The sequence below is a fragment of the Filicampus tigris genome, chromosome 16 (genome assembly GCF_054856515.1).
Source record: "Filicampus tigris isolate MCC_2025a chromosome 16, RoL_Ftig_1.0, whole genome shotgun sequence".
Taxonomy (NCBI): Eukaryota; Metazoa; Chordata; class Actinopteri; order Syngnathiformes; family Syngnathidae; genus Filicampus; species Filicampus tigris.
Genome location: NC_141232.1, coordinates 1,258,511 through 1,279,981, shown reverse-complemented (window position 1 = coordinate 1,279,981; position 21,471 = coordinate 1,258,511). Strand labels below are relative to the sequence as shown.

Genomic DNA, 21,471 nt, shown 5'->3' with positions numbered 1-21,471 from the left:
GCGTGAATACACAACACAACCATATTGGCCAAAGAGTGACGTCAACTACAAAACAAACACTCACCAGGAACTTTATACGGGACCTTCAGACCTAACTGGAATTGTGACTTCAGTTGTTTGTAACACGTGTATAGATCCGTGGATTTCTAACTTTTGACACCAAGTACCACCTAAAAAGATTCTTTGCTCTCCAAATACCACTACCATTACTAACATCAAAATTCAGTGGCCCGGGGCAAAAGGCGCAAGGGCTCATCAAAAACGAGACAAAACGAGCTTTTGTTCCTGAACATTATACACAGTTTGAACATTAACACTGCCCGTAAATAAAGTGGACAAAGACCTTGAATTCAAATAAAATGTACTGCACATAAAAGTTCAATAAATATTGTACATGAATGTTTTTAAAGCAAACAGTTCTTGGTTATTAAATGTAAATGTATGTAACCAAGTTTTCACGGTGCGCTACTGGGTGACTTTTTTTTTCTTCTTTGAGGCGTGGGGTAGCATTTGCGATTCTTAAAACACATGCTTTTTCACAAGTCCGTGATTCTAATCTCAGTCTGCTACCAGTAGGGCTATATAGGCCCCCTCTCTATAGTAATACGTGAAAGAATCACTGCCTTAGCCCAGTTCCGCTGCATTGAACCTTTAAGTGTGCAATGTCTTTTAATGAAATCATTAAGTTGAGTTTGTTTATTTTATATATACAACGTATAAGTGCAGTGTGCATGTTCAAACTGTACATGCTGCAGTGGCACACACACAATAATAGACAAAAATAAAATAAATAATTTAAAATAGGCTGAAATATAGAGTTTAGTTTAGTATGGCACCACTTATTCTGCATAGCTCTTGTGTGGGCGCTGCCCCGATCAGCTATTCATCAGCACCCCTTAATGCCCATTGTCACTTCAAATATGGCTCGATTGTACACTGGCCGTCTTACTGTGCTCAACAGTGAGCCTCAATCATTTGTTCTAGGCTGACGTCGCTCATGTATGAGTCACTACCTGGCACCGGGATCACTGGCGCTCATTGTTATTGTGGTACATCATCAACGTGTATTCTGTTATTCCAGCTGCTCTTATAGAGATGCAAAACGAGCATTTTGGTTTTTAAACCAGAACATATTACCGTGTCATTAAGAAGGTATATTTTTGTTCTTTCTGCGCCGGGTGGAGGATGGCAGAGACGACACTACAAGCATATGCTCATTGTTCTATTGTGCTACTGTGCCTGCCACTGTGCTGCTTACTTGAAATGAGCAAGACAAACGTATGCTCAAAAGTTTGGGGTCACCCAGACACCGTTGTAGATAAAGCACCATTCAAAAATGTGCGTGTCACTTAGAGATGTCCTTATTTTTCAAAGACAAGCACAGGCAGTTGCTGTATTTTTTTTTTTTTTAAACCACATTATCAATGTCCAGACTGTATTTGTGATTAATTTAATATTAACTTGCTTGACCGTTGTAGTGCTGCACATTTTTGTCTTTGAGTTCTGATTTCTGTTTTTACTTTGGAATCTAAGTGTAAATGCTTGGCAAAAATGGGAAAAGAAAAACGTTTTACATGAGTAAAGGCCAAATGTTTTATTGTGTTTGACAATGACATACAAAGAAGAAAAGGTTATTTGATCATACGTGGAGTTCAATTTTCTCTAAGCCTGCTGGAAAATATTAAATATCAAGAGGAAGTTGAAACAGGCTTGCCATCAGTTGAGGGGGGCCTTGCAGTTGGCCTTGTTAGACGTAGCCTTTAACCTGTGAGGCGGGTGCCCGACGAGGGCTGCTTTCTCCACTGCTGAAGGTAGGCGAGCCGGGCATGCCGGGCGGACTCGAGCCGGCGTACAGCAGAGACCCGCCCACCAGCAGCAGCGCCGCCGCCCCCCAGCCGATGTAGAGCCCCGGGCCCAGTTCGCGCTTGTGCGGGGCGGCCACGTGCGGGTCGTAGAAATCCCTGATGATGGAGTGGGCGGTCCAGCAGACGGGCACCAGGAAGAGGAAGCCGGCGACGGCGAAGAGCACCCCCGAAATACGGGCGATGCGCGCCTTGAGGCTGTTGACTCCCACGCACTTGGTGCACTTGACGCCGAGCACCCCCAGAGCCAGGGCCACGCCGCACAGCATGACCGAGAGCACCGTGAGGCCCCGGGCAGCCTGCATGTCGCTGGGCAGCGCCAGCATGCTGTCGTAGACCTTACACTGGATCTGACCCGTACTCTGCACGATGCAATTCATCCACAGGCCTTCCCAGATGATCTGAGCGGTCACCAAGTTGTTGCCGATGAAGGCGGTGACTCGCCACAGCGGCACCAGGATCACCACCGACCCGGCCACCCAGCCCAGGATGGACATGATGAGGCCGACCAGCTGCATGCCCGTTGTCGCCATGTCGTTTCAGTGCCGTGCTTTGGAAATAAGTCTCTGCTTGTTGACTGTAGTCCTTCAATGGCGTTCCCCTGCTTACTCCTTTGTCTTCGGGTGATGATGTCACTCAGCATAAACCAGGACGGGTGATCTGAAAGGCAAAAAATGACCCAAAACAAACGTCTTATGACATGGACTGGAGCACGGTACGGGAAGGTCCTAGATTGGAATTATGGACCATATCACGTTTTCATCCATATCATGTTTTGTGGGGATTTGTGGGGAGATTTTTGGCCATAATTCCAAAGCCGTGTGCCGCAAACACAACAATACTCATCACTGAAAAGAGCGCCACAGCAACGGTGAAGCTTGCAGGTGACAGCAACTTGTGAGCACAAAACTTTCAGGCTCCTGCTAGAAAGTAAGTAACTGTCAGGAAAAGCCGACTAGAACACCAGAGCTTGGGGTTAACTATTGCCAGGTGAGTTTGTATGTGATTGAGTCAATGTGAACACAGACACATCACCAGTTATCAAAGGGTGTGCACACTTATTATACAGTACGTATTTTTTCTGTTGAGGTACAGGTTTCAGGTCATAATAATGGTGGGAAAACATTTCCATAGTTTATCTTGGTCTCATTTTTTACGTCACAAAAACCTGCCATTTGAACCGGGGTGTGTCGACTTTTTATCTCCACTGTAGGCTCCAGCTCACCTGTGACCCTCACGTGTATAAGCACTACAGAAAACGGATGGATGGAGATTCTAGGCAAAGACTGACCGAGCAACTGGTTATCATAACTATTTGGACCCGGGCCGCCTTTAGTGGAGAGAAAGAGCGAAAGAGAACGACAACAGAGAAGAAACAGAGAAAGGCCTTCTTTGACAGGAGTCGTCTGTGGGAGTCCAGCTAAGCGGCTAACATCGGAAAAAGCAGCGAGCCGCTCGGCGAACACAGGCGAGCTTTCATGGAGCCGTTTTGGAGTGGGCCACAACAAGGACCGCGTCAGTCACTGTACGTGTTGCAACATCCCTGGCAAGCAAACCGTCCAATAATACAAATAAAAATCCTTTGCATGTTGATTGAGGGGTCGTCGACTTGGCTGAAACCGATTGAAGTGAAACTTTGCGGAACCAAGAACCAATCTCAAAAGGTTGGCTGTGGATGTGGATGAACGTTGACGTGAAGCATTTTTTGTGTGTGTGAATAACACATGAATTGTAGGGAAACAATTGAGGCATATGCACAAGACGGATGAGGAGAGGCTCTGTTCTGTTATTGTTGCCATTCCATTTGGCCTTTTATATTCGGGGTGGAAAAAGTCTGACAAAGAAAGGTTGCCACCGAGAAAACAAAGCTGAGGGCCTTTTTGTTTTCGTATATTGGACTGATGATCATATCTCAACCTACAAGGGACCGCTTTTTGTGTGTAACAAAAAGATGAAGAACATCAAAATGAACACTGCACACAATGAAGCCCTCAGTGGCAGCGATAAAGAAAGATCACATTCATCTGAATCAAACCCCATCGTTGTAGATTTGACCCCAACTGACTTTGTTTACCTTAATGTGGACTCTCCCTGTCCTCAGGTGGTCCGACGCCCTTGAGGTGCGATGGGGGGAGTCGAGTGGATTTCACGAGCGGGCAGCTGGCGTCACAGCCTCGATCAGCGTCAAGTGGCAACCAGACGCTGCCCAAGCGGCGTGGCAGTGGGCACAAGCGCGTGTGTCCGCGCGCGCGCGCGTGTCAACGCATGCGTGTGTCTCCCGGTGCCTGGTGGACGAGCACAATAAGCCGCTGTTTGGCCGCGCGCAACTCCGCCTCCCTCGCTCTCTGTCCCACTCCTGACGGTGGCCTCATGTCTGCTCATCTCCTGGCTTCATTGATGACTTTGAGTAGAGAAAGCGTCCGCCTGCCCACCTGCAAGTCTTCCCGCATCACATCCGTCAGCCTCCTCTTTGGGCTCATACCTGCAGCTCCTCGATTTCCAGGCCCCTTAAACAGGAAAATTAGGAGCAGGCACTCCTTGGTCCCCAGAGTGCTAAGTGTAGAAAACAAGCTTGACATGAATGTGTCGACACGACAGCACCGCGAAAGGATGGCCGCCTTCTGTCCAATGCGATCGATCAGATGCTGCAAAAACTGGAGCTGATGATGAGCGGCTCGGCATTCTTGCCGCCGTGCAGCCGACCGGGGCAGAAGAATGGGCGCAGGCTGTCGGTGAAGGCGTCGGCGAAGGTGTGAATGTGGACGCCCGTCTCGGCGCAGTAGAAGGACACGCGGCCTTCGGCGTAGTCCACAAAGACGCCCACCTTCCTGGGCCTCTGCTCCAGCGCCAGCACACTGGCCGGAGAGGTGTTGGCCACGTACTGGCCGCCCGCCTTCAGGCTCAGGGTCCAGAAACCGTTGGCGGGGCACACGGTGAAGCGGCCCTTCCTGTTGATGGACTGGCGCACGGCGCCCAAGCTCCATTCCGTCTTGGCGCCCACCTCCACCTCCCAGTAGGACCTGCCGCTGCCCAAGCTCTCCTTGGCGAGGACGTTGGCCACGCGGTCGAAGCGTTTGGGGTGGTCGGGCACCTCGTGGCGCTTGTCGCTCTGCCTCACCTGCTTTCTGTCGTCAGAGATTGACAGGGTGGGGTGGGCCGTCTTGGCGCTTAGATTGACATCCACTGTAGGAAAGGGAAGTCGTTCATCTGTGCCGTCTGATTTATTTATTTTTTTTACCATCAAATTTCAACATGCGCAGATAAAGACTCACCACTGTATCTCTCAATTCTCTTAAGTTCTGCCAAGTAAAAATAAACATTGTGTAAATGTCAGCATATTAGTCTAGTGTATTAAAAGATGCTGAAAGTCAAGGTCAAGTCAAACCCAACATTTTCTTCAACTTGCTTCAGAAGACAGGCTCGTTAGCTGAGCAACTGTGAGGTCAATTTCAGTTGACAGAAGTGACAAAATGGCCGCCCCCTGAGGTGGCTGGAAACGGACGGATTTTGCTGCTTAACTCACTTTCCACAAACGCAATATTCATCCGAATGTCTCGCTTCAACTAGTGGGCCTGCATAGAACATATTCTTGAAAAAAATGTTTGGGTTGACTTTCGCTTGAATGAAATCACGCCTAAACTGACCGGATTTGGAAAGCCTGTTTACTTCTAGCTTTATCTTGGCCATCATTTCAGATAGTGCTCTCCTGGTGACCCCGACACAAGGGTCAGTTTCGATGGTAACCATTGACCAATCCTTAAGCTGGACTGCTTGTCCGGTAGGCGCAACGTTCTGTAAGAAACACCCAGGTGGTCAACATCACTGTTCAATGATGTGTCACGGTAGGAAGAAGAAGGCACTTACCGTGGAACCTTCTTTGAATTCATCCTGCTGATCGCAGTTTTTTTCAGGAAGCAGAGAATGGGATTCTGCAGTCCCCTCGGTCAATTGCCGGATCTCCTGCTCCATTTCCTTCACCAGGGTCTGGACTTTGTTCTGCTCCTCCTTTTGGCGCTCCTCGATGGCCGCCACCACCGCTTTGTGGCTCTTCTCCATGGCGTGGACCAGGGCTGAGAAGACTTTGTGGCTCTCGCGCACTTCTCTGAGGTAAGAGCTCTGAGTGGCCCGCAACAAACCAGCATCCAGCATTGAGGAAGACACGTCATGCAGGAATTCTGGGGGGAGTGGGGTTTCAATCTTTCAATCTTACCTTTTGGAGCTCAAGTGACGTTTTCAACCTCTCTATCTTCTGCAGCCTCTCCTGAATCATTTGCTCAATATCGATAACCTAAAGCATGAAACAAACATCAAAAACATGCCGAAAGAACAACCTGCAGATCCCGCGGCACCACAATGGGACGAACTGTTTTTATTTCTAGGATTAGGGGCTTCAGTTTTGACCCAACGCGTAAAAAGACAAGAAAGCTAAACAACTCCTACAACATAGGAGGAAAAAAAAAAAAAAATCATAAAATGTACGATTTTTGATTCGGGGGAATTCGGGAGTGGTAAGAACAGATCCACCGATCTTTGGCTGCACCCATTTTTGTGTTTTTTTTTCTTTGATTTCTATGTGTTTGTATATATATTGCACTATGCCTTCCCCCCACAACCCCAAAACATATATGTTAGGTTGAATGTCAGCGAAAAATGGATGCTTGTCGATATGCGCGCTGCAGTTGGCTGGCAACCAGTCCAGGTTGTGCGCCACCGCTCACCCTCGTGAGGATAAGCCGCATACAAATCGGCTGGATGGAATGGAAAAGAAGAACGTACCGTCTCTTCATCCGGTGGCTTTTGCGGTCTGCTCTTCTTGTAATTGTCGCAGATCTCGGCGAGAATGTGGTTGACGCTGAGGTCGGGCCTGATGGCGAAGAGCCTCCTGCAGCACGGGCAGTATCTGGACTGGTGTCGCATCCAGTAGTCGCAAAGGCACGACAGGCAGAAGCTGTGTCCGCACGGGGTGGTGACTGGACTGCTGAAGATGTCCTTACACAGAGAGCACACCAGGGACTTCTCGGCGAGGAGGCCGACGGTTGACGCCATTGCGGCTGAAAATGTGAAAAGGGCAGCCAGGAAAGCACAAGTCAGAAGTCAGGACAGAAATCCAGTCAGAGTGTCCTCCTCATTAGGGTGGCGGGTGAGCTGGAACTGTCTGTAACTTCTCTTCTATGTGGGTACCTGCAAAGCTGAGGACCCCCTTGTAATTCTCTACTACCTGTCCGAGACCCACTCACTTGTCCACTTGTGGGTCCCGAAACATTGAAGGACACCCTGTGGTGTCTACCACCATTGTTTAGATGGAGCTCCCTCCCGCTCACGCGCAAACATGCAAAGAATCAACGCAGCTATTTAGAATATGCAAAGCATGCGGACAAACAGGCCTACGCCACACTTTGGGTGACTACTGTACTACATCACCAAGGAGCTCAAATGCGACACAAAATTGCAACCGGGGAAATATTTGAATTGGTTTAGTGTGAGGTACTGTTGTCCTCTGTTGTACATTCAGGTGAGGTTTGACTCCAACCCCTCCCACAAATGTGTTCGCGGTCACCTTCATGGGTTATTTAAATGCCTCACGTGTCATAGCAGGAAGCGTCTGATTATAAATGAATGAGGTGTAATTAAAAAGACAGGTGTGGAAAAGAAGAGCCTCACCTGTCCTGTCCAGAAGTCTGCGCTTGTCTCTCCACAGGCTCAGGGCAAACAAGGAAGTACAGTCCAAATGTTTTATGCTGCGCAAAGGTGTGTTGGCTAGTCAAACAATGGCACTCTCGACTAGAACAAACTCCACCCTAGATGGTATCGGAACTCCTCTATAGGCAAACGCTACTGGAGGCTGGGCTTTAAAATGCTATGAGGTTCACTGCCGGCGCTGGAAAAGTGTTACGTTTGATAATTTCAAAGCTCAGAAATGGAATGAAACAGCTGTAGTTGTTTTGATCTCCGTATGCTGAGCAATTCATCAGCTATGGCCACACAATCTAATACCAACGCTGTGTCACAAATGATGGCTTAAACATGTGCCGCAGTTACTCTACGTGTAGGCGGAAGGAAGATGCCAGCGGAACTAGCGTCCCTTTTGCCAGGTCAGAGAAGTCTTCATTTGGTTCAGTTGATTCAGCGGCCACCAAGGCGTGATTTTTCATGATTTGAAAGATGATTTGAAATATTTACATCATAGAGTTAAACAAATGTGACAGGGCACTTAGCAACACTCTTCTCTGCGATGAGTCAGTCCAATTTACACAATGTTCACTTTACGGCTACGTTAAATTTCAAACTGAGAATTGTGGCATTTGTAAAGGTGACATTAAATATTAGCGCCGCGTGCCATTCGATTGCGCGGGCGCCGGGCCTCAGGGCCGAGGCGTCGCAAAGAAGCGATTGATGAAGATGGAGTTGAAGTTGAGTCTGGCGGGCGGTGCCACTCTGTCCTCCATGTGCTTGGTGGCCACCTGAGCGGCGCCCCCCGCCGAGGCGCCCACCGCCCCGCCGATGACGCCGTACAGCACCATCCCTCCCGGGCCCTCGATGGAGCCCACCAGCGCCCCCATGACGGCCCCCACCACCACGCCCGAGCCCACCCCCCTCGCCAGGGACGTCCTCAGCCAGCCGTTGTCCACTTCCGCCTTGGCCCTGATCTCGGCGCTGACGCTAGCCGTGTGGGCGTCTTTGCGCCGGTACAACTCATCCGACAGGTACTTCTTCTCCAGCTCGCTCCACGCCTTCTCGTTATCGGCCGCCATCTTCTTCATGAGCCTCTTTTCCTCCTTCTTCACGCTGCGCTCGGCTTTCTGGAAGGTTCCGCTTGAGAAGCAGGCGCCGCCCAGGGAGGCCACCATCCACTCCATCTTCTGCAGCAGCTCCTGTTCGCGGCTGCGGTCCCGCCAGTCCTTGTTGAAAATGTAAAAGCGCCCGCCGAAATCCTCGATCAGGTGCCTCAAGGGCCAGTCGGTGTTCTGGACGGCGCCCTCCAAGGCTGCGCTGTCCGGGTTGCCGTCGTAGGCGAGCAGGACGATGCAGTGTCTCAGACAGCGCCTTCCGAAACGTCTCATCATGAGCTGCGGGGTCCTGATGTCGTTGGGCGAGATTTTCTCCATGTCGAAGGCCACCAGGAAGGCGTGGGGGCCGGGCACCGACAGGCACTTGGACCTCCTCAGCTCCATCTTCCTCTTGACGCGAGATATGTCCTTGTCGTAGAGGTTGGGGCCGCTGATCACGGCCACCCGTCGCCCCGCCAGCTCCCCCAGAATCTTGCGGCTGCCGGAGATGCTGGCGGTGTCCTTGGGGAACTCCTCCCTTCCCAGGATAGCGTTGGTCAGCTGGAACTGAGATGGTCCGCTGCTGCCGACCACCATCAGCCTCAGCTCCAAGGAGGAACCTGTGGAGACCAGGCTCTGAATTCAACATTGGCTTACGTGCAGTCAATAGCAATCGACTCTGGTGTTTTTAGTGTGTAAGAATGTACAAAAATTCTCAAACATGTCAAACACTGTCTTGACTCATATTATTATTCTTTTTTAATCTATCTAACTCAGGGCGTCCTCACATGTTTTCAGCTCAAATGAGAAATGTGGTTCCCAGTGGGATCCGAACGTATTATCAAAATAAACAATATGTACTGCCACAACAAAGACATGTCTGCTGATGATCAATACATTATCTTGACAGTATTTTACAAAATCACAACCCATTTTGGCTCCGCACCCGACAGTCGATTTGTGTACCTAACGCAACCTTACCTTTCCTCCTCTTCTCCATTTGTGTTGTCAAGCTCCATTCAGACAACCACGAGAACACAGCCCAAATGCGTGCATCTCGCCGTCTCTGTCCGCTATCCACCTACCTCACTCGCTTTGTGGGTTTGTCCGATTTGGTAATCGGGCGCATGATTTAATATCAAGTGGAAAATGTCCCCAGGGTGCACAGTCCAGTCATCACTGCACATTTCATGTTTCATTATTTTCTTAATCATTATCCAAATAGTCTCTTTAACTCAACATTTAATCTGAGTGTTACTGTTTTTTGACAACTCGTATTTGACATCAGACTAACTGCAATTACTGTATGTCTCCACCACTGCTTTCAGAGGCACACTTCTTTAATTAATGTCCTTTCGTCAGAAAGCTCGGGATAATCAATACTTCATTAAATTAAATTTGATCTCGTCCCTCCCAGTGCAGCTCCAATCTGTATTCTAAATTTAGAACTGTGACCTGGTGTGGCGTCACGGTGACACTAAATGTCAAATGCTTACAAAGACACCACGTGGAAATCCAGACACTATTACACAATCTCACGTCAATACATCTTTTTAATTGGATTCTCTGCCTCCCATTATGTAAGCGAAATATATGTTTGGAGGGAAATAAATTACATAATAGTATCATCCAATTCGCTCAGTAAAAATTGTGCAAAGGCCCTTTGGGAATTGCTGTTTACTGCGATTTTTCCTCTAATAAATACGCTTCCTTTTTGGGAGGCCTTTCAACATGAAATTCTGTTTCCCATGGAAGGCGGTACATTTGGTATCTGTGCCTTCAGTGGGGACTCGCCCGGCTTAATCCACCACCGAATTCCACCACTATCAAATCGCAATCATAAATGGTAAATGTGGACTATCACTGGTATAGAACCCATCCATATGATAGAAAAACGCAACTGTGCAATGAGCAGTTAAAAAAAAAAAGATCTAACATCCACATACGTGTGTTAGAAGCAGTGCAGCTAAGAGAAATGCTACAAAACGAAGAGAATAAACTGGTGGGAATAAATTAATCCAGTTTCATGGAACACATTTAGGGTGTAACCGTCTGTCAGTGCTTCTGGTAGTGTTTGCGCCAGCAGCAGACGCCCACACACCGGAAGGTGCCGTCACTTGGGGCAAATTCCTGAGCATTTGGATAAAGTTGGAAAGCAACATTGATCTTAATTACAACCATATTTAATTTTATAGCAATTGTTGTCTATTGTAGCCCGTATAAGACGTTTGATTCACTTTGCTGCGAGTTTATTTTGAACATCTGTAAGCGGAACCTCTCTTTGAAAGGTGCGTGCGTATTCCCAGTCGAACAAATCATGTCGCTGCACAAGGTTGAGAACACAGTACATTGCTGTAGTCGCTTTGGAGCATGAAATTATCCTCTAAAAATACGTGTATATGTAAGTTATAGTGGTTACATTTAGGTGGCACTTTGAGAGGACATAACATGATTTGGGAGATGAAACACATCGGCGAAGCAGTTTTACCAAAGGCATAACTGCCACCATGTTGTAGTTAAGAGTTTTACCTTTTTCCTTTTCACTGTCCGACTTGGAGCCATACATTCCTCTAAAGGTCTGTAAACACTTGTGACTGTGCTGTCAAATTGACCGCTTCCACAAACAATGAGGCACACTTTGAGAGCGGCGGGACGTGTGCTGGTAGCGGGCACCGGTCAGCGTTGCTTCTCTGGGCTTTGCAGCGGACAATTGTTAACTCGGGACGGATCCGAATCAGCTCAACACGAAAGTCTGATTAAGGAAGCGTCTCTCTACATACACGTAAGACACATTTAGCAGTATAGTTTTGAAAGAATCGGTATTTCATATGAACAACTGGACATAATAATCGTGTGCGGGTTTTCCCTTTGTTTTACCCTTTGGGGCTACCGTCCTGCACTCAGTCAAAAATCGGATTTGTTGTCATTTCAGATCTTTATTTTACAAAACGCATGGCACATCATTTACATTCCACCGGAAATAGTTTTGAAAAAATAAATCTGAATGAACAATAACAATGCTATCGGATGACAAATGAATATTCAACACAAGTTAGAAATCAGGAATCAAGCCAGGTATGAGCTTTTGGGGATTTTACATGTAATAGTTGCCTAATTGAAGATCCTTAACTCACTTCAGCAGAAATCCATGGCCAAGACACCACCAGATGGTACCAAAGCAATACTGTTACTATTACTTTGGCATGAGCACTTTGACCAGCTGTGTCCAGGCTCAACATTAGCATCACTCTGCATTCACACAAATTCATTTGTGATAAAGTCATATTCCTCTTCTTAATCCTAGTGGCCCTACTGCCTCAAACGGTGCTCTTACTGCAACTTTAACAAGTACATCCCCAAAGGTGACACTAACCACGTCGTGAGCCAGTGTCTTCGGCAGGAGGTGGAGACGCTGCTGGAGCTCAGTCAGGTGTCCCGGTAGGGTCATTTGGCACATCACACACACACACGACACTCGCTTTGTCCCATTTCACCTGCTTTGTCCTTGCAGCGTCACCTCCGTGTTTTTTGGCGGTGGAACTCCAAGCCTGGCGCACCCCTCCACTGTCTCGGACATCTTGGACGCAGTCTCCAGGGGGACGAGTCTGGCAGATCAGGCCGAAGTCTCACTTGAAGTCAATCCCACTCCGGAGGGGAGGACAAAATTGAAGGATTTTAGCCATGCTGGAGTGAACCGTTTCTCCATAGGGGTCCAGGTAACTTAAAGTGTTGCCCTGCCTGTTGTATGGATGGCAACAAATGGCTACACTGATTCATTGCTCCTTCTGCCATCATGGAAGAGCATTTAATTCTTCTGCCTGTCAGTATTTTTGTAAATTAAATTTGTGTTAGTTAAATTGGATAATTTCCCGCACCGTTGATGGGAATCACTGACTTTACAAAAAATTCAATAGCACACAATCTGAACATGACAATTCCCTGCCCAGTCTCTCCAGGATGGCGATTTAACGAGGCTGGGCCGAGACCACAGCGCGGATCAGGCCCTGCGAACTGTCGAGGAGGCTCGCAAATTACGCCCGGGGAAGGTGTCCATGGACATCATGTTCGGGCGGCCCGGGCAGAGCGCGGCGTCATGGGAGGCGGAGTTGTCGGAGCTGTTGCGGGCCTGCGACGACCACGTCTCTCTGTACCAGCTGACGCCCGAGCGAGGCACTCTGCTGTTCGAACAGATACGGAGCGCCCAGGTGACGCTGCCCGGCGACCACGAGACGGCAGAGATGTACGAGAGCGCCCGGCGGACCCTACGCCAGCAAGGATTTCAGCAGTATGAAGTGTCAAACTTTGCCAGAAACGTGAGTTGGCTGCAGAAAAACAAGCCCTGCTGCAAATAGCGCACATGTGCCAGTAATTGACGCCCCGCTTTAGAATTGCCAAGAGATGTCACAAGCGGACGCCAAACCATTCTTGTGATACTAAACAGTGCTTTGGCCTGTCTAGTAGATGCTCCACCCTTCAGTTCAACATCGTTTTTTGGCACCGAGATGGCACAAAATGGCAGCCTCGCACTGCTTTTCTATCAGACTGGGCTTCGGGACCATTTTGTAGCATCTTGGGGCTTTTCAGAAAGAGCCGAAAACAGCCTGGTGACTGAGTTGAAATTGGAAAATGAGGCCGTTTCCGTGTCTCATGCAAGTGACACGGCTCTCATCATGGCTCCTTTACTGCTGGGCTAATGGCTAGTGTGTGTTTTGTTACCATGACAACAACATGAGCCTTGCAACTTGTCTCTCTCGCAAGCAGAGCCCAGATTGTGTTTGTGTGTGTGTGTGTGTTTTGGGGGAAGCAAATTTCCATAAAGGCGATAAAAAGCATGTTCCCCTCTTGGAGGCATCACTTCATACACTACACTGTATATGTGGTGTATGGACGCATCTGAAGCAGTTTATTTACATTTAACACAATTTTCACTTGAAATAAGTATAAATTCAGCGATTTTTGTTTTGTGCAGTTTTAAGTAACTGGTTGACTAAAGAGTGTCCCAAATGAGTTGAACGGATGGGCGTTTTTTTTTTTTTTTTTTTACTCTTTGTTGCTTGCCAAAATTTCAGTCATGAGCAACCTTCAGTTACGTGAAGGGAATACAAAAATGGAGCGATGAAGGCACTGTCATGCCCTCACACGTGGGCAAGGAGAGCCAAAGTCACCGATGTGCTTTCAACTGTTTACTGAACGAGACAATCAAAACACTGAATTCCAAGAAAGGAGCAATCGCGAGGAGCCACAGCTCAGATGCCGACCGACCAATCCGACTCCGGCTGCTCACGTCACTCACTTGGCCACACCCCTCTTCATAAAATCAGTTAAATTCCTTGAATTTTCTTTTACCATTTTGCACAATGCAGTTGTTTTTATTAAAAACACACACACACACACATGTTTTTTTGTTGTTTTGGGTGTGGGTGTTGTGTAGTGGTTTTAGATCATTTCAATGGCACAATTAATTTGCTATTGGCTTTGTCGCGTCACAAATTACGTTTAGGGAAAGCCATTCTGAGACCATTTTCTGAACGTTGTTCTACAGCGTGCGGTGAGTCATCATAACATGAGCTACTGGAAGGGAAGACAGTACATCGGCGTTGGCCCAGGTAACCTCCGATTCAAAGCTGCGATCTTTGAAGGCATCGCTGACAATTGGTTTTCCACAACAGGAGCACACGGGCGCTTCGTTCCTCTCGGGGAGGGAGTCACGCAGCGAGAGGCCCGCACTCAGACGCCGGAACCGGACGCGTGGATCCGCGAGGTCCAGCGGCGCGGCCACGGCACTCGCAGGAGGATTCAGCTGGGACCTCTTGAACTGTGAGCTTCTGCACGTACACCCCGAGACGTGTTGTGTGAGGCACTTGTCGTGAATTGTAACCAACAGCAAGCGTGACAAACATCTTTGTGGTCGCTGCGCATTTGCGCCTCCTTTCAGTCGCGCAGTCCTTGTGGCAGAATGTCATCGGCACTTGACGGGCACTGTCATGTTCCTGTTATTTCTCAACTTTTGTCACCGTTCTCTCTGCTTGGCAGATTGGAGGAGGTGTTGGTGATGGGATTGAGAATGACAGAAGGCATCACACACAAGGTGATGCAGGAAAATCATCATTCGCCAGAGAGTCAATTACAGGCACTCCTGTTTTTCATCGTTGTTTCATATTTAGGATCCCAGAAGTGTCCGTTTTCCATCCGTTTTGTCTTCCGCGTGGCTCTCTACTCGGTCCACAGACTAGTAATAGACCAATATGGTTTTTTTCAGGGCAGATGCCGATTCTCAGTAGTCAAGGAGGCCAAAATCGCCCCCCGATAATCGGACCAATCGCTACCGCAGACTTTTCGAAGAAAACTAGTGGCGTTCAACAAGTCTAAATACAATAAGATAGATATACGGATATATGGGCAGTACTTCGATACTCCCCAATTAATGACGATACTGTCATACTATTTTTCATCAAGGCTCTCTTGGTCTACATATTTTTACATTGCACTTTGCATACGTGTCACAATTACCGGTATTTGCTGTGACAGTAAACTGCTGGCATTCCACAAGGCTCGCTTCCTTATGAAGTCAAACCAATAATTTCCCCGATTGTGTCAACAAATACCTTGTCTACAAAAATAGGCCAATTTACAATCGGTCTACTTGCTTTCTATAAAAACATGGAACTAATATTAAACAAGAGTTTTTCAAATGGACCCTTGGGCAAATGAATTGCCCTACATGATTGTCAACATTTCCTGCCGTGACTGTAGAGAACGAGTGGTATTCCCCAAGTCTCAATGCTAGGTCCTATCTACATTTCAAAATGACTTGTTTATTATTGCTTATGAGAACATATCTACAAACTGAGGCGAGCGGGACATGAAATCCATTCAGTCATCCGTGGTGTAAAGGCCACATGACAATACTTTGGCTCACAAACAGAAGTCACATTATGTAATTGTACATTTTGTGGCATTTAACAGCATTGGCAGCTGTTCAGTCCACAGCCGGCCCTCTGTGACATCTTCGGCTCTTCCGCTGACGTCCAAGAATTCCTCCGCTGTGGCCAGCTGACCCTCGATGATGGGTGAGGACTCGACGGAATAAATTGTTTCACATGGCCGCCAGAATCTCGACACATGTTTGTTTTTGTTTGTCTTCCCCCCTTTAGAGGGCTGCGCTGCTCCCGGGACGGCCTGGCCTTACTGGACAGCATGCTGCCGGCTCTGCTGCTGGAACTGGAAAGACAAATCCTTCCGAGAGCTCCGAGAGGACCGGTGACGGAGTCTGCCAACTCATGACGGTAACGTCAGGAAACCGTTCGTTTCGGCCAACGATCTCATAATGCAATGAGAGCTTGAGCATCAAAATGCAGTCCAAGTCCATTTCAAACACTTTAGTGCGTGTTTATGTTCCACAAGCCACCGTGGCCTGCATGCTGATGAGCTCATTATGTTTCCCCCCCATAGAAAACGTGCAGGCGCTTGTTAAGAATCTTGAGAGTGAATTAATGTGGCTGCCGCGTCGTCGATAAACGCGCCTGAGCTGACAGCCTGCTCGCAAAAGCATGTGGCTCTCCATTTGAATAATTGCATTTGAATTTCAAAGAATACGTGCAACAAAGCATGAGTGAGGAACTTATTATAAACATTTAGATTTAATGAGAACATTGACGAGCAGCATCCTATTTTCATCATCTCTCTTATGAGGTACAGAAGGCCTATCACATTGAATATTTGTCTTCCGTTATAGCCATACGATGCACCCCCGTTATTAATGTTGGAGTGCTTTATTGTCTCTCCTAATGAGGTTATCAAGAATGGAAAAAATAAACCCTGCCTTCGCAAAGATACAAAAGCCCACTTTTCATTACGTACCTATTTCTTGTGGTCATTTGTAGTATTATACAACTGCACTGCATCACACCGGGAGCTGTTTTAATATTTCATATATTTCATGGTTAAAGCACTTCTGTCTTTTTTGTGTACATCTATACATGTACAAGTATACGTATATATGTATGTGTGTGTGTATGTATGTATATATATATATATATATATATATATATATATATATATATATATATATATATATATATATATATATATATATACATACATGTATTATATATGTATATGTATACACAGTATATGTATACATAAATATATACGCTATATATGCATGTAATGTAGAATGTATATATAGTACATGTATGTTGCTGTGCATGCGTGTGTGTGTATGAGCTTTATCCTCATTTGTGGTACTACTCATGTCTTCCAACTAAAGTGGCCGCTGAGTGCGGCCCATTGGCACCGACTCACATAGTCACACCGCCTCCACGCCGCTCATCCTTTGCATGCGTGGGCGCCGTTGAGTATACTCGCACCGTATCTGGCATCTGACAATACGAGGAGATGCTTAAGGTCCTTTTATCTGAGTCATTCCGTCTTCCCACGCACACACACACACACACACACACTTGATAAGTTGCTTTTGCATCACTGCCTGGAAACAGATGACTCCTTCCATGCTCCGGACCTTTATAAGGACTCAACGTCATAAATGTAGTCGAGAAAATGTTATTATAGCAACGTGACGTTTTTTCAAGTTTGGGATCTTACTACCCTAGAAGGAAAAAAAAAAAAAATCAATGCTCTGTGTTTTGTTTTTTTTCTCCTTGTTTTTATTTTCAATGTGTTGAAGAAACATTGACATTCATGCCATTTGTACGGCTCCATGTATTGTCTTCTGTTGATAAAGAACAGTTTTTCAAGTGAGCGTGTTATATACAAAAAGTAGGAATGCACCGGTCCCGCCAAGTGCTGTACAGCAGAGTATAACTCCTTACGTAATGCAACATTGCAGCTTACTACCGCAATTGGTTTCTGCGGAGAGGCTCGGCAATTCATTGAATCGGACACCTCTCGGGTTTGTTGGCTTTGGCGCTTGATCCAAGCACCAGCCGCAGGTCGCTGCCGAAGCTGGGCCGCCTCGCTAAGGTGTCGACGGCGGCGCAGGGCGCGGCCTCCCCCGCCGCGCGGCTCCGCGCGCGCCCGCGCCGGCACAGCGACTGATAGGTCACCATGGAGACCAGGCGATGGCGCGAGGGCGTGGTCTCGTAAGGCAGGCCGCCCATGGCCGCCAGCTCTCCGAACACGGCCTCCAGCGCCGTGCCCAGCTTGGCGGAGGTTTCGAAGAAAGCCACGTCCCGGGCCAAGGCCCGGCTGACGTCGGAGCGACTGACCACTCTGTGAGCGTCCAGGTCGGCTTTGTTGCCGCAAACGACCACCGGCAACCGTGCCGAACGTTTGGACTTGACCAACTTTGTCTTTGCGACTCTGATCTCGCTGAGCAGCTGGCGAACTTCGCCGAAGGACTCGCTGTTGTCCAAACTGAAGACGAGCAGGAAAATGTCACCTGGACACAAGAGGCGAATTCCACTCATTTCACAACAAGCAGTTTGGCATGGCAGATAGTGAAGAATTTTTCAAGAAAAGCGGCCTAGAGCTGTACATTGCCACTTGCGCTTTTAATTCGCTGTCAAACGAAACGTCAAACAAAGTGACGTGACTTGAATTACATGTGTATTCAGAACAAACCACATGTTTTTGCCTTAGGAAAGTCTGATAGCTTAATGCTGACGCACAATGCAAATTGGCTTAGACGATGTAAAAGTATTTGTAAAAGAATAAATAATTGTAATTAATGCAAATTATTACATGTATTCTTTTCACATATATTTATCTGCATGTATATTAGAAGGGCAATGATTATTTGTGTAATCAACAACTAATTCAAATTTATCAATAATTAGGTAATGGATTCATTCTTTCGAGATCTCGTTTCAATTTGAAATTGCCCAACTGCTCAGATTTTCAGTCTCTCAACAATAAATATCCTCCAATTTCTGTAGTCCTCCAGGAAAGCCGATATTTGCAAACATCTACTTTTATTTTGGAAAACAAGGATCATCATGTCGGCCCTTTTTCTGACACGTTACGGACCAAAGCAGCAACTGAATCTTAATTCATTTCATTTTGAAAAAATGTCCTGTTTTTTGTTGTTGTTGTTGTTGCAGATGAATCGATTAATCAACAATATAATTGATGGAGTAGTAATTTAAAAAAAAAAAATAGCTTGTTGCAGCCCTAATATTTATGAGTATGTGTACATATATATATTTTTATCAAGGACATCGTGTGTATGAAAACATGAACAACAACAGGAACATTTGCTTGACTGCAGTTACACAAGAGCAAATTGTATGTGATAATTGAAAACAATTAAGAAGATCAATGTCAAATAAAACTGTAATTTAGAAAAATGTTACATTCAAATAATGACTTTTTTTTTTTCTTTCTTACGACTACTTCTATTGACAATAACACTAATGTTTTGTTTTACGCAATAGAAGTGTAGTGATGATGTACAAGGACTGCAGCCAATGGCGGTGGTGATAAACCACCGTGATCGTGTCCAAAATCAGAGCCTGATCTTGTCAGTATTCGCCCAGTAAGGAGAAGAACATTTGCATTTGAAGGACTGCTCTGGACAATCATCATGTGCAGTGGCTTTGCCGGAGGTCATATTCACCCGTCAGTATGGAAAGCCTCCGTTTTGCCGGGAAGTTCCTCTCCCTGGCGGCGTCCAGGAGGTCCACCTGGTACGTCTCGGCTCCGACGTGAAACAGCTTCCTGTGAAAGTCCTCCGCCGTGGCCTCGTACGTCTCTCGGAATTCCTCCCCCAGGAAGCGCCTGACCAAGTTGGTCTTGCCCACCCCGGGTGCGCCCAGCACCACGATCCTGTGGCAGTTCCTGGGCTTGATGGCGCCCGGCGCCACCTCGGCGGGGGCGCCGGCCTCCTGCGGCGGCGCTCTCTTGTCCTGCTGCCTCCATCGCCCTTTGACGGTTTCCAGGAGACCGGCGCCCGTCTTGGACAGGTTGGACACCTCCGGGTGCTTCCGCTGGAGCGGCGGGCTGAGGGTCGGGCGCGGCGGCAGAGGACGCCCGCCGAGGGGCTTGAACATTTCCGGGACGCCATCGACGGGAAGGTGCAACCTCTCGGTGGTGTTCATCTTCGCGCGGCTTCAGTCGTCATGGATATCAGGATCTGTCAGCCCGGCTCGCTCGTCTGGCCACATGCGCGCACACCAGAGTCTGGCGTGGATTTTTTATACACCCACGCTGAGCGTGCGGTCTGCGTCATCCGCTTGCATCCAGGGAACATGTTCCTTTTTTAGAAGCAGCCCTCCACCCTCTCCCTCCTCCAATTAGATTTGAGTCAGATCAGCCGATGTAAGGCAGCCGGACCTGTTCGCACCTCACATTGTGTCATCTTCACCCGAAAAGGGTTTGCTGTCTAGCTCTGGATCAATAGACGGGGATAATTGCCAGCATCCTTGTCGCCACGGTTACGGGAAGACTGAGACTTCTGAGCAAAGTCCTTGCGTTTTCTCTCCGCCTTTGTGGTATTTTTTGAAGTGTTATTTTGTGTCACTATTTCATGAGTGCCAATACAAACGCAATCTGCTGAGAAGTGATGACTTGCAAGATGTTTTGAAAAACATTTTTTTCCCATGGGAAATAATGGGACGTGAAATGACTAGCTCCAGGCTGCCATCAAACATTTATTTGCGACCCATAACGATCTGGATCTTCACCCGGCCTATCGCTTCCAAATTTGCCATCTCCGTAGTGGCAGCAGAAAAAAAGTCAAAGAAAAAGAAAAACACACAAACACCACGGCTAAATGGGGTTTCCGCCCCCCGCCACCAAATTTCGGTTGAGTTCTAAATGCAACCAAAATATTAGAAACACCTCTCGGTATGATGCAGTGAAGTTGTACGCCATGAAAGTAGAAACATTGGTAAATTGCTCTTGATAGTGCAGAACGACTTGGTGTGAAACCCCCAAATAGAGCCACCCGCCCCACCCCCACTTGTTCTCCTGCAGCCATCACGAACTGCAGAGAAACAGCTCACTCGCTGCACTGTGATTCACCGAATGCGATGAGTTCTCTCAGTGAGGGTTTTTTTCCGTCCAGCGTCACAGTGGAGCCGTTATTTATTCATGAAGTCATTACGTTTGTTTCTTTGAAATTCAGAAGAACGTCTTGAACGTCAAAAGGCTGCGGGCCAAATATCATTTAGTCTCCACAAGGTGCAGCTGCTGCACCAACTGTAATTTGGAGACGCAAGTCTAAACAACTGAGATGGCGCAAGTGTTCACACCTGTGTTTGAAATTAACCAGTCAAATTCAAACTTTCAATTCAAAAAAAGAGTCAGCACACAGACTGGCACGTTCAAAAAGTGCCTCTGATCAACCCCAAGTAAAGTTGAGCTGTTCTCATAGCCTATTTCTGACATTTTTGCTTAACTTTGCTTTAGTTACTTAGTTATAGTTAGTTTTTTTTTACAGCTAATTAATTGCAATTACAATAACTTAAATAAATTACTGCAACTGCGTAACAGTTACCTAGTTACAGTTATAATTACTTACAGGTACCAGCTGTGTGTGTACAGACATAATCATAATCATAATCATATGCAAGCTCACACCTGCCACCATTTCAAGTGCCTCTGATGAACCCCAAATGAAGTTCAGATTTTCTAGTAGGCTTTTCACCACATGTTTAGTTGCTGGATTTTTCCGTGCCGCTTGTATCAAAGTGAGAACAGGCGCCATAGAAAAGTAATTGTTATTACATCGCGGTTATTTCAAGATCCGCCTAACACGTCACACTCCGGACTATAATGGCTGACAGTTTGAAGCGCGTTGCCGTGCGGTCCAGGCTAAATATACAAGCCGTGTTTTACGTGTTACACTGTGCTTATCCAATTGGTGCACATGTGAGGAAAGT

General features: G+C 47.2%; 5 protein-coding genes and 1 long non-coding RNA gene across 8 annotated transcripts; 2 read left to right on the top strand and 4 right to left on the bottom strand.

The window, feature by feature from the left end:
- Positions 1-1,579: 1,579 nt before the first annotated feature.
- cldnk (claudin k) lies at positions 1,580-4,084 on the bottom strand. The gene is made up of 2 exons (XM_086055206.1): positions 3,937-4,084; positions 1,580-2,522 (listed from the first exon to the last, which is right to left on the bottom strand). Exon 2 carries the CDS (start codon positions 2,393-2,395, stop codon positions 1,748-1,750), a length of 648 nt encoding a protein of 215 aa, XP_085911332.1. The 5' UTR covers positions 2,396-2,522; positions 3,937-4,084; the 3' UTR covers positions 1,580-1,747.
- Positions 4,085-4,498: 414 nt separating this feature from the next.
- On the bottom strand, positions 4,499-8,138 carry btr02 (bloodthirsty-related gene family, member 2). Its single transcript, XM_086055196.1, has 7 exons — positions 7,524-8,138; positions 6,639-6,913; positions 6,073-6,150; positions 5,727-5,978; positions 5,507-5,654; positions 5,135-5,161; positions 4,499-5,045 (listed from the first exon to the last, which is right to left on the bottom strand). Exons 2-7 carry the CDS (start codon positions 6,906-6,908, stop codon positions 4,501-4,503), a joined length of 1,320 nt encoding a protein of 439 aa, XP_085911322.1. The 5' UTR covers positions 6,909-6,913; positions 7,524-8,138; the 3' UTR covers positions 4,499-4,500.
- LOC147133937 (uncharacterized) lies at positions 5,531-9,502 on the top strand. The gene is made up of 3 exons (XR_015090085.1): positions 5,531-5,969; positions 6,691-8,566; positions 8,670-9,502. It is a non-coding gene; the product is annotated as an uncharacterized LOC147133937 (long non-coding RNA).
- Positions 8,210-11,490, bottom strand: LOC147133936 (GTPase IMAP family member 9). Of its 2 annotated transcripts, none has more exons than XM_086055197.1 (2): positions 11,159-11,490; positions 8,210-9,249 (listed from the first exon to the last, which is right to left on the bottom strand). In XM_086055197.1, the coding sequence occupies exons 1-2, from the start codon at positions 11,193-11,195 to the stop codon at positions 8,225-8,227; spliced, it is 1,062 nt and encodes a 353-aa protein (XP_085911323.1). In that variant the 5' UTR covers positions 11,196-11,490; the 3' UTR covers positions 8,210-8,224. The 2 variants fall into 2 exon arrangements, with proteins under 2 accessions (XP_085911323.1, XP_085911324.1); XM_086055198.1 differs by lacking the exon at positions 11,159-11,490 and adding an exon at positions 9,611-9,931.
- Positions 10,928-18,941, top strand: rsad1 (radical S-adenosyl methionine domain containing 1). Of its 2 annotated transcripts, XM_086055194.1 has the most exons (10): positions 10,928-11,411; positions 11,934-12,067; positions 12,141-12,345; positions 12,577-12,942; positions 14,172-14,235; positions 14,299-14,446; positions 14,663-14,717; positions 15,596-15,699; positions 15,784-15,915; positions 17,569-18,941. In XM_086055194.1, the coding sequence occupies exons 1-9, from the start codon at positions 11,256-11,258 to the stop codon at positions 15,911-15,913; spliced, it is 1,362 nt and encodes a 453-aa protein (XP_085911320.1). In that variant the 5' UTR covers positions 10,928-11,255; the 3' UTR covers positions 15,914-15,915; positions 17,569-18,941. The 2 variants fall into 2 exon arrangements, with proteins under 2 accessions (XP_085911320.1, XP_085911321.1); XM_086055195.1 differs by lacking the exons at positions 14,663-14,717; positions 17,569-18,941 and having other exon boundaries at positions 15,784-15,931.
- Positions 17,280-19,837, bottom strand: rasd2a (RASD family member 2a). Its single transcript, XM_086055199.1, has 2 exons — positions 19,206-19,837; positions 17,280-18,029 (listed from the first exon to the last, which is right to left on the bottom strand). The coding sequence occupies exons 1-2, from the start codon at positions 19,684-19,686 to the stop codon at positions 17,518-17,520; spliced, it is 993 nt and encodes a 330-aa protein (XP_085911325.1). The 5' UTR covers positions 19,687-19,837; the 3' UTR covers positions 17,280-17,517.
- Positions 19,838-21,471: the final 1,634 nt, after the last annotated feature.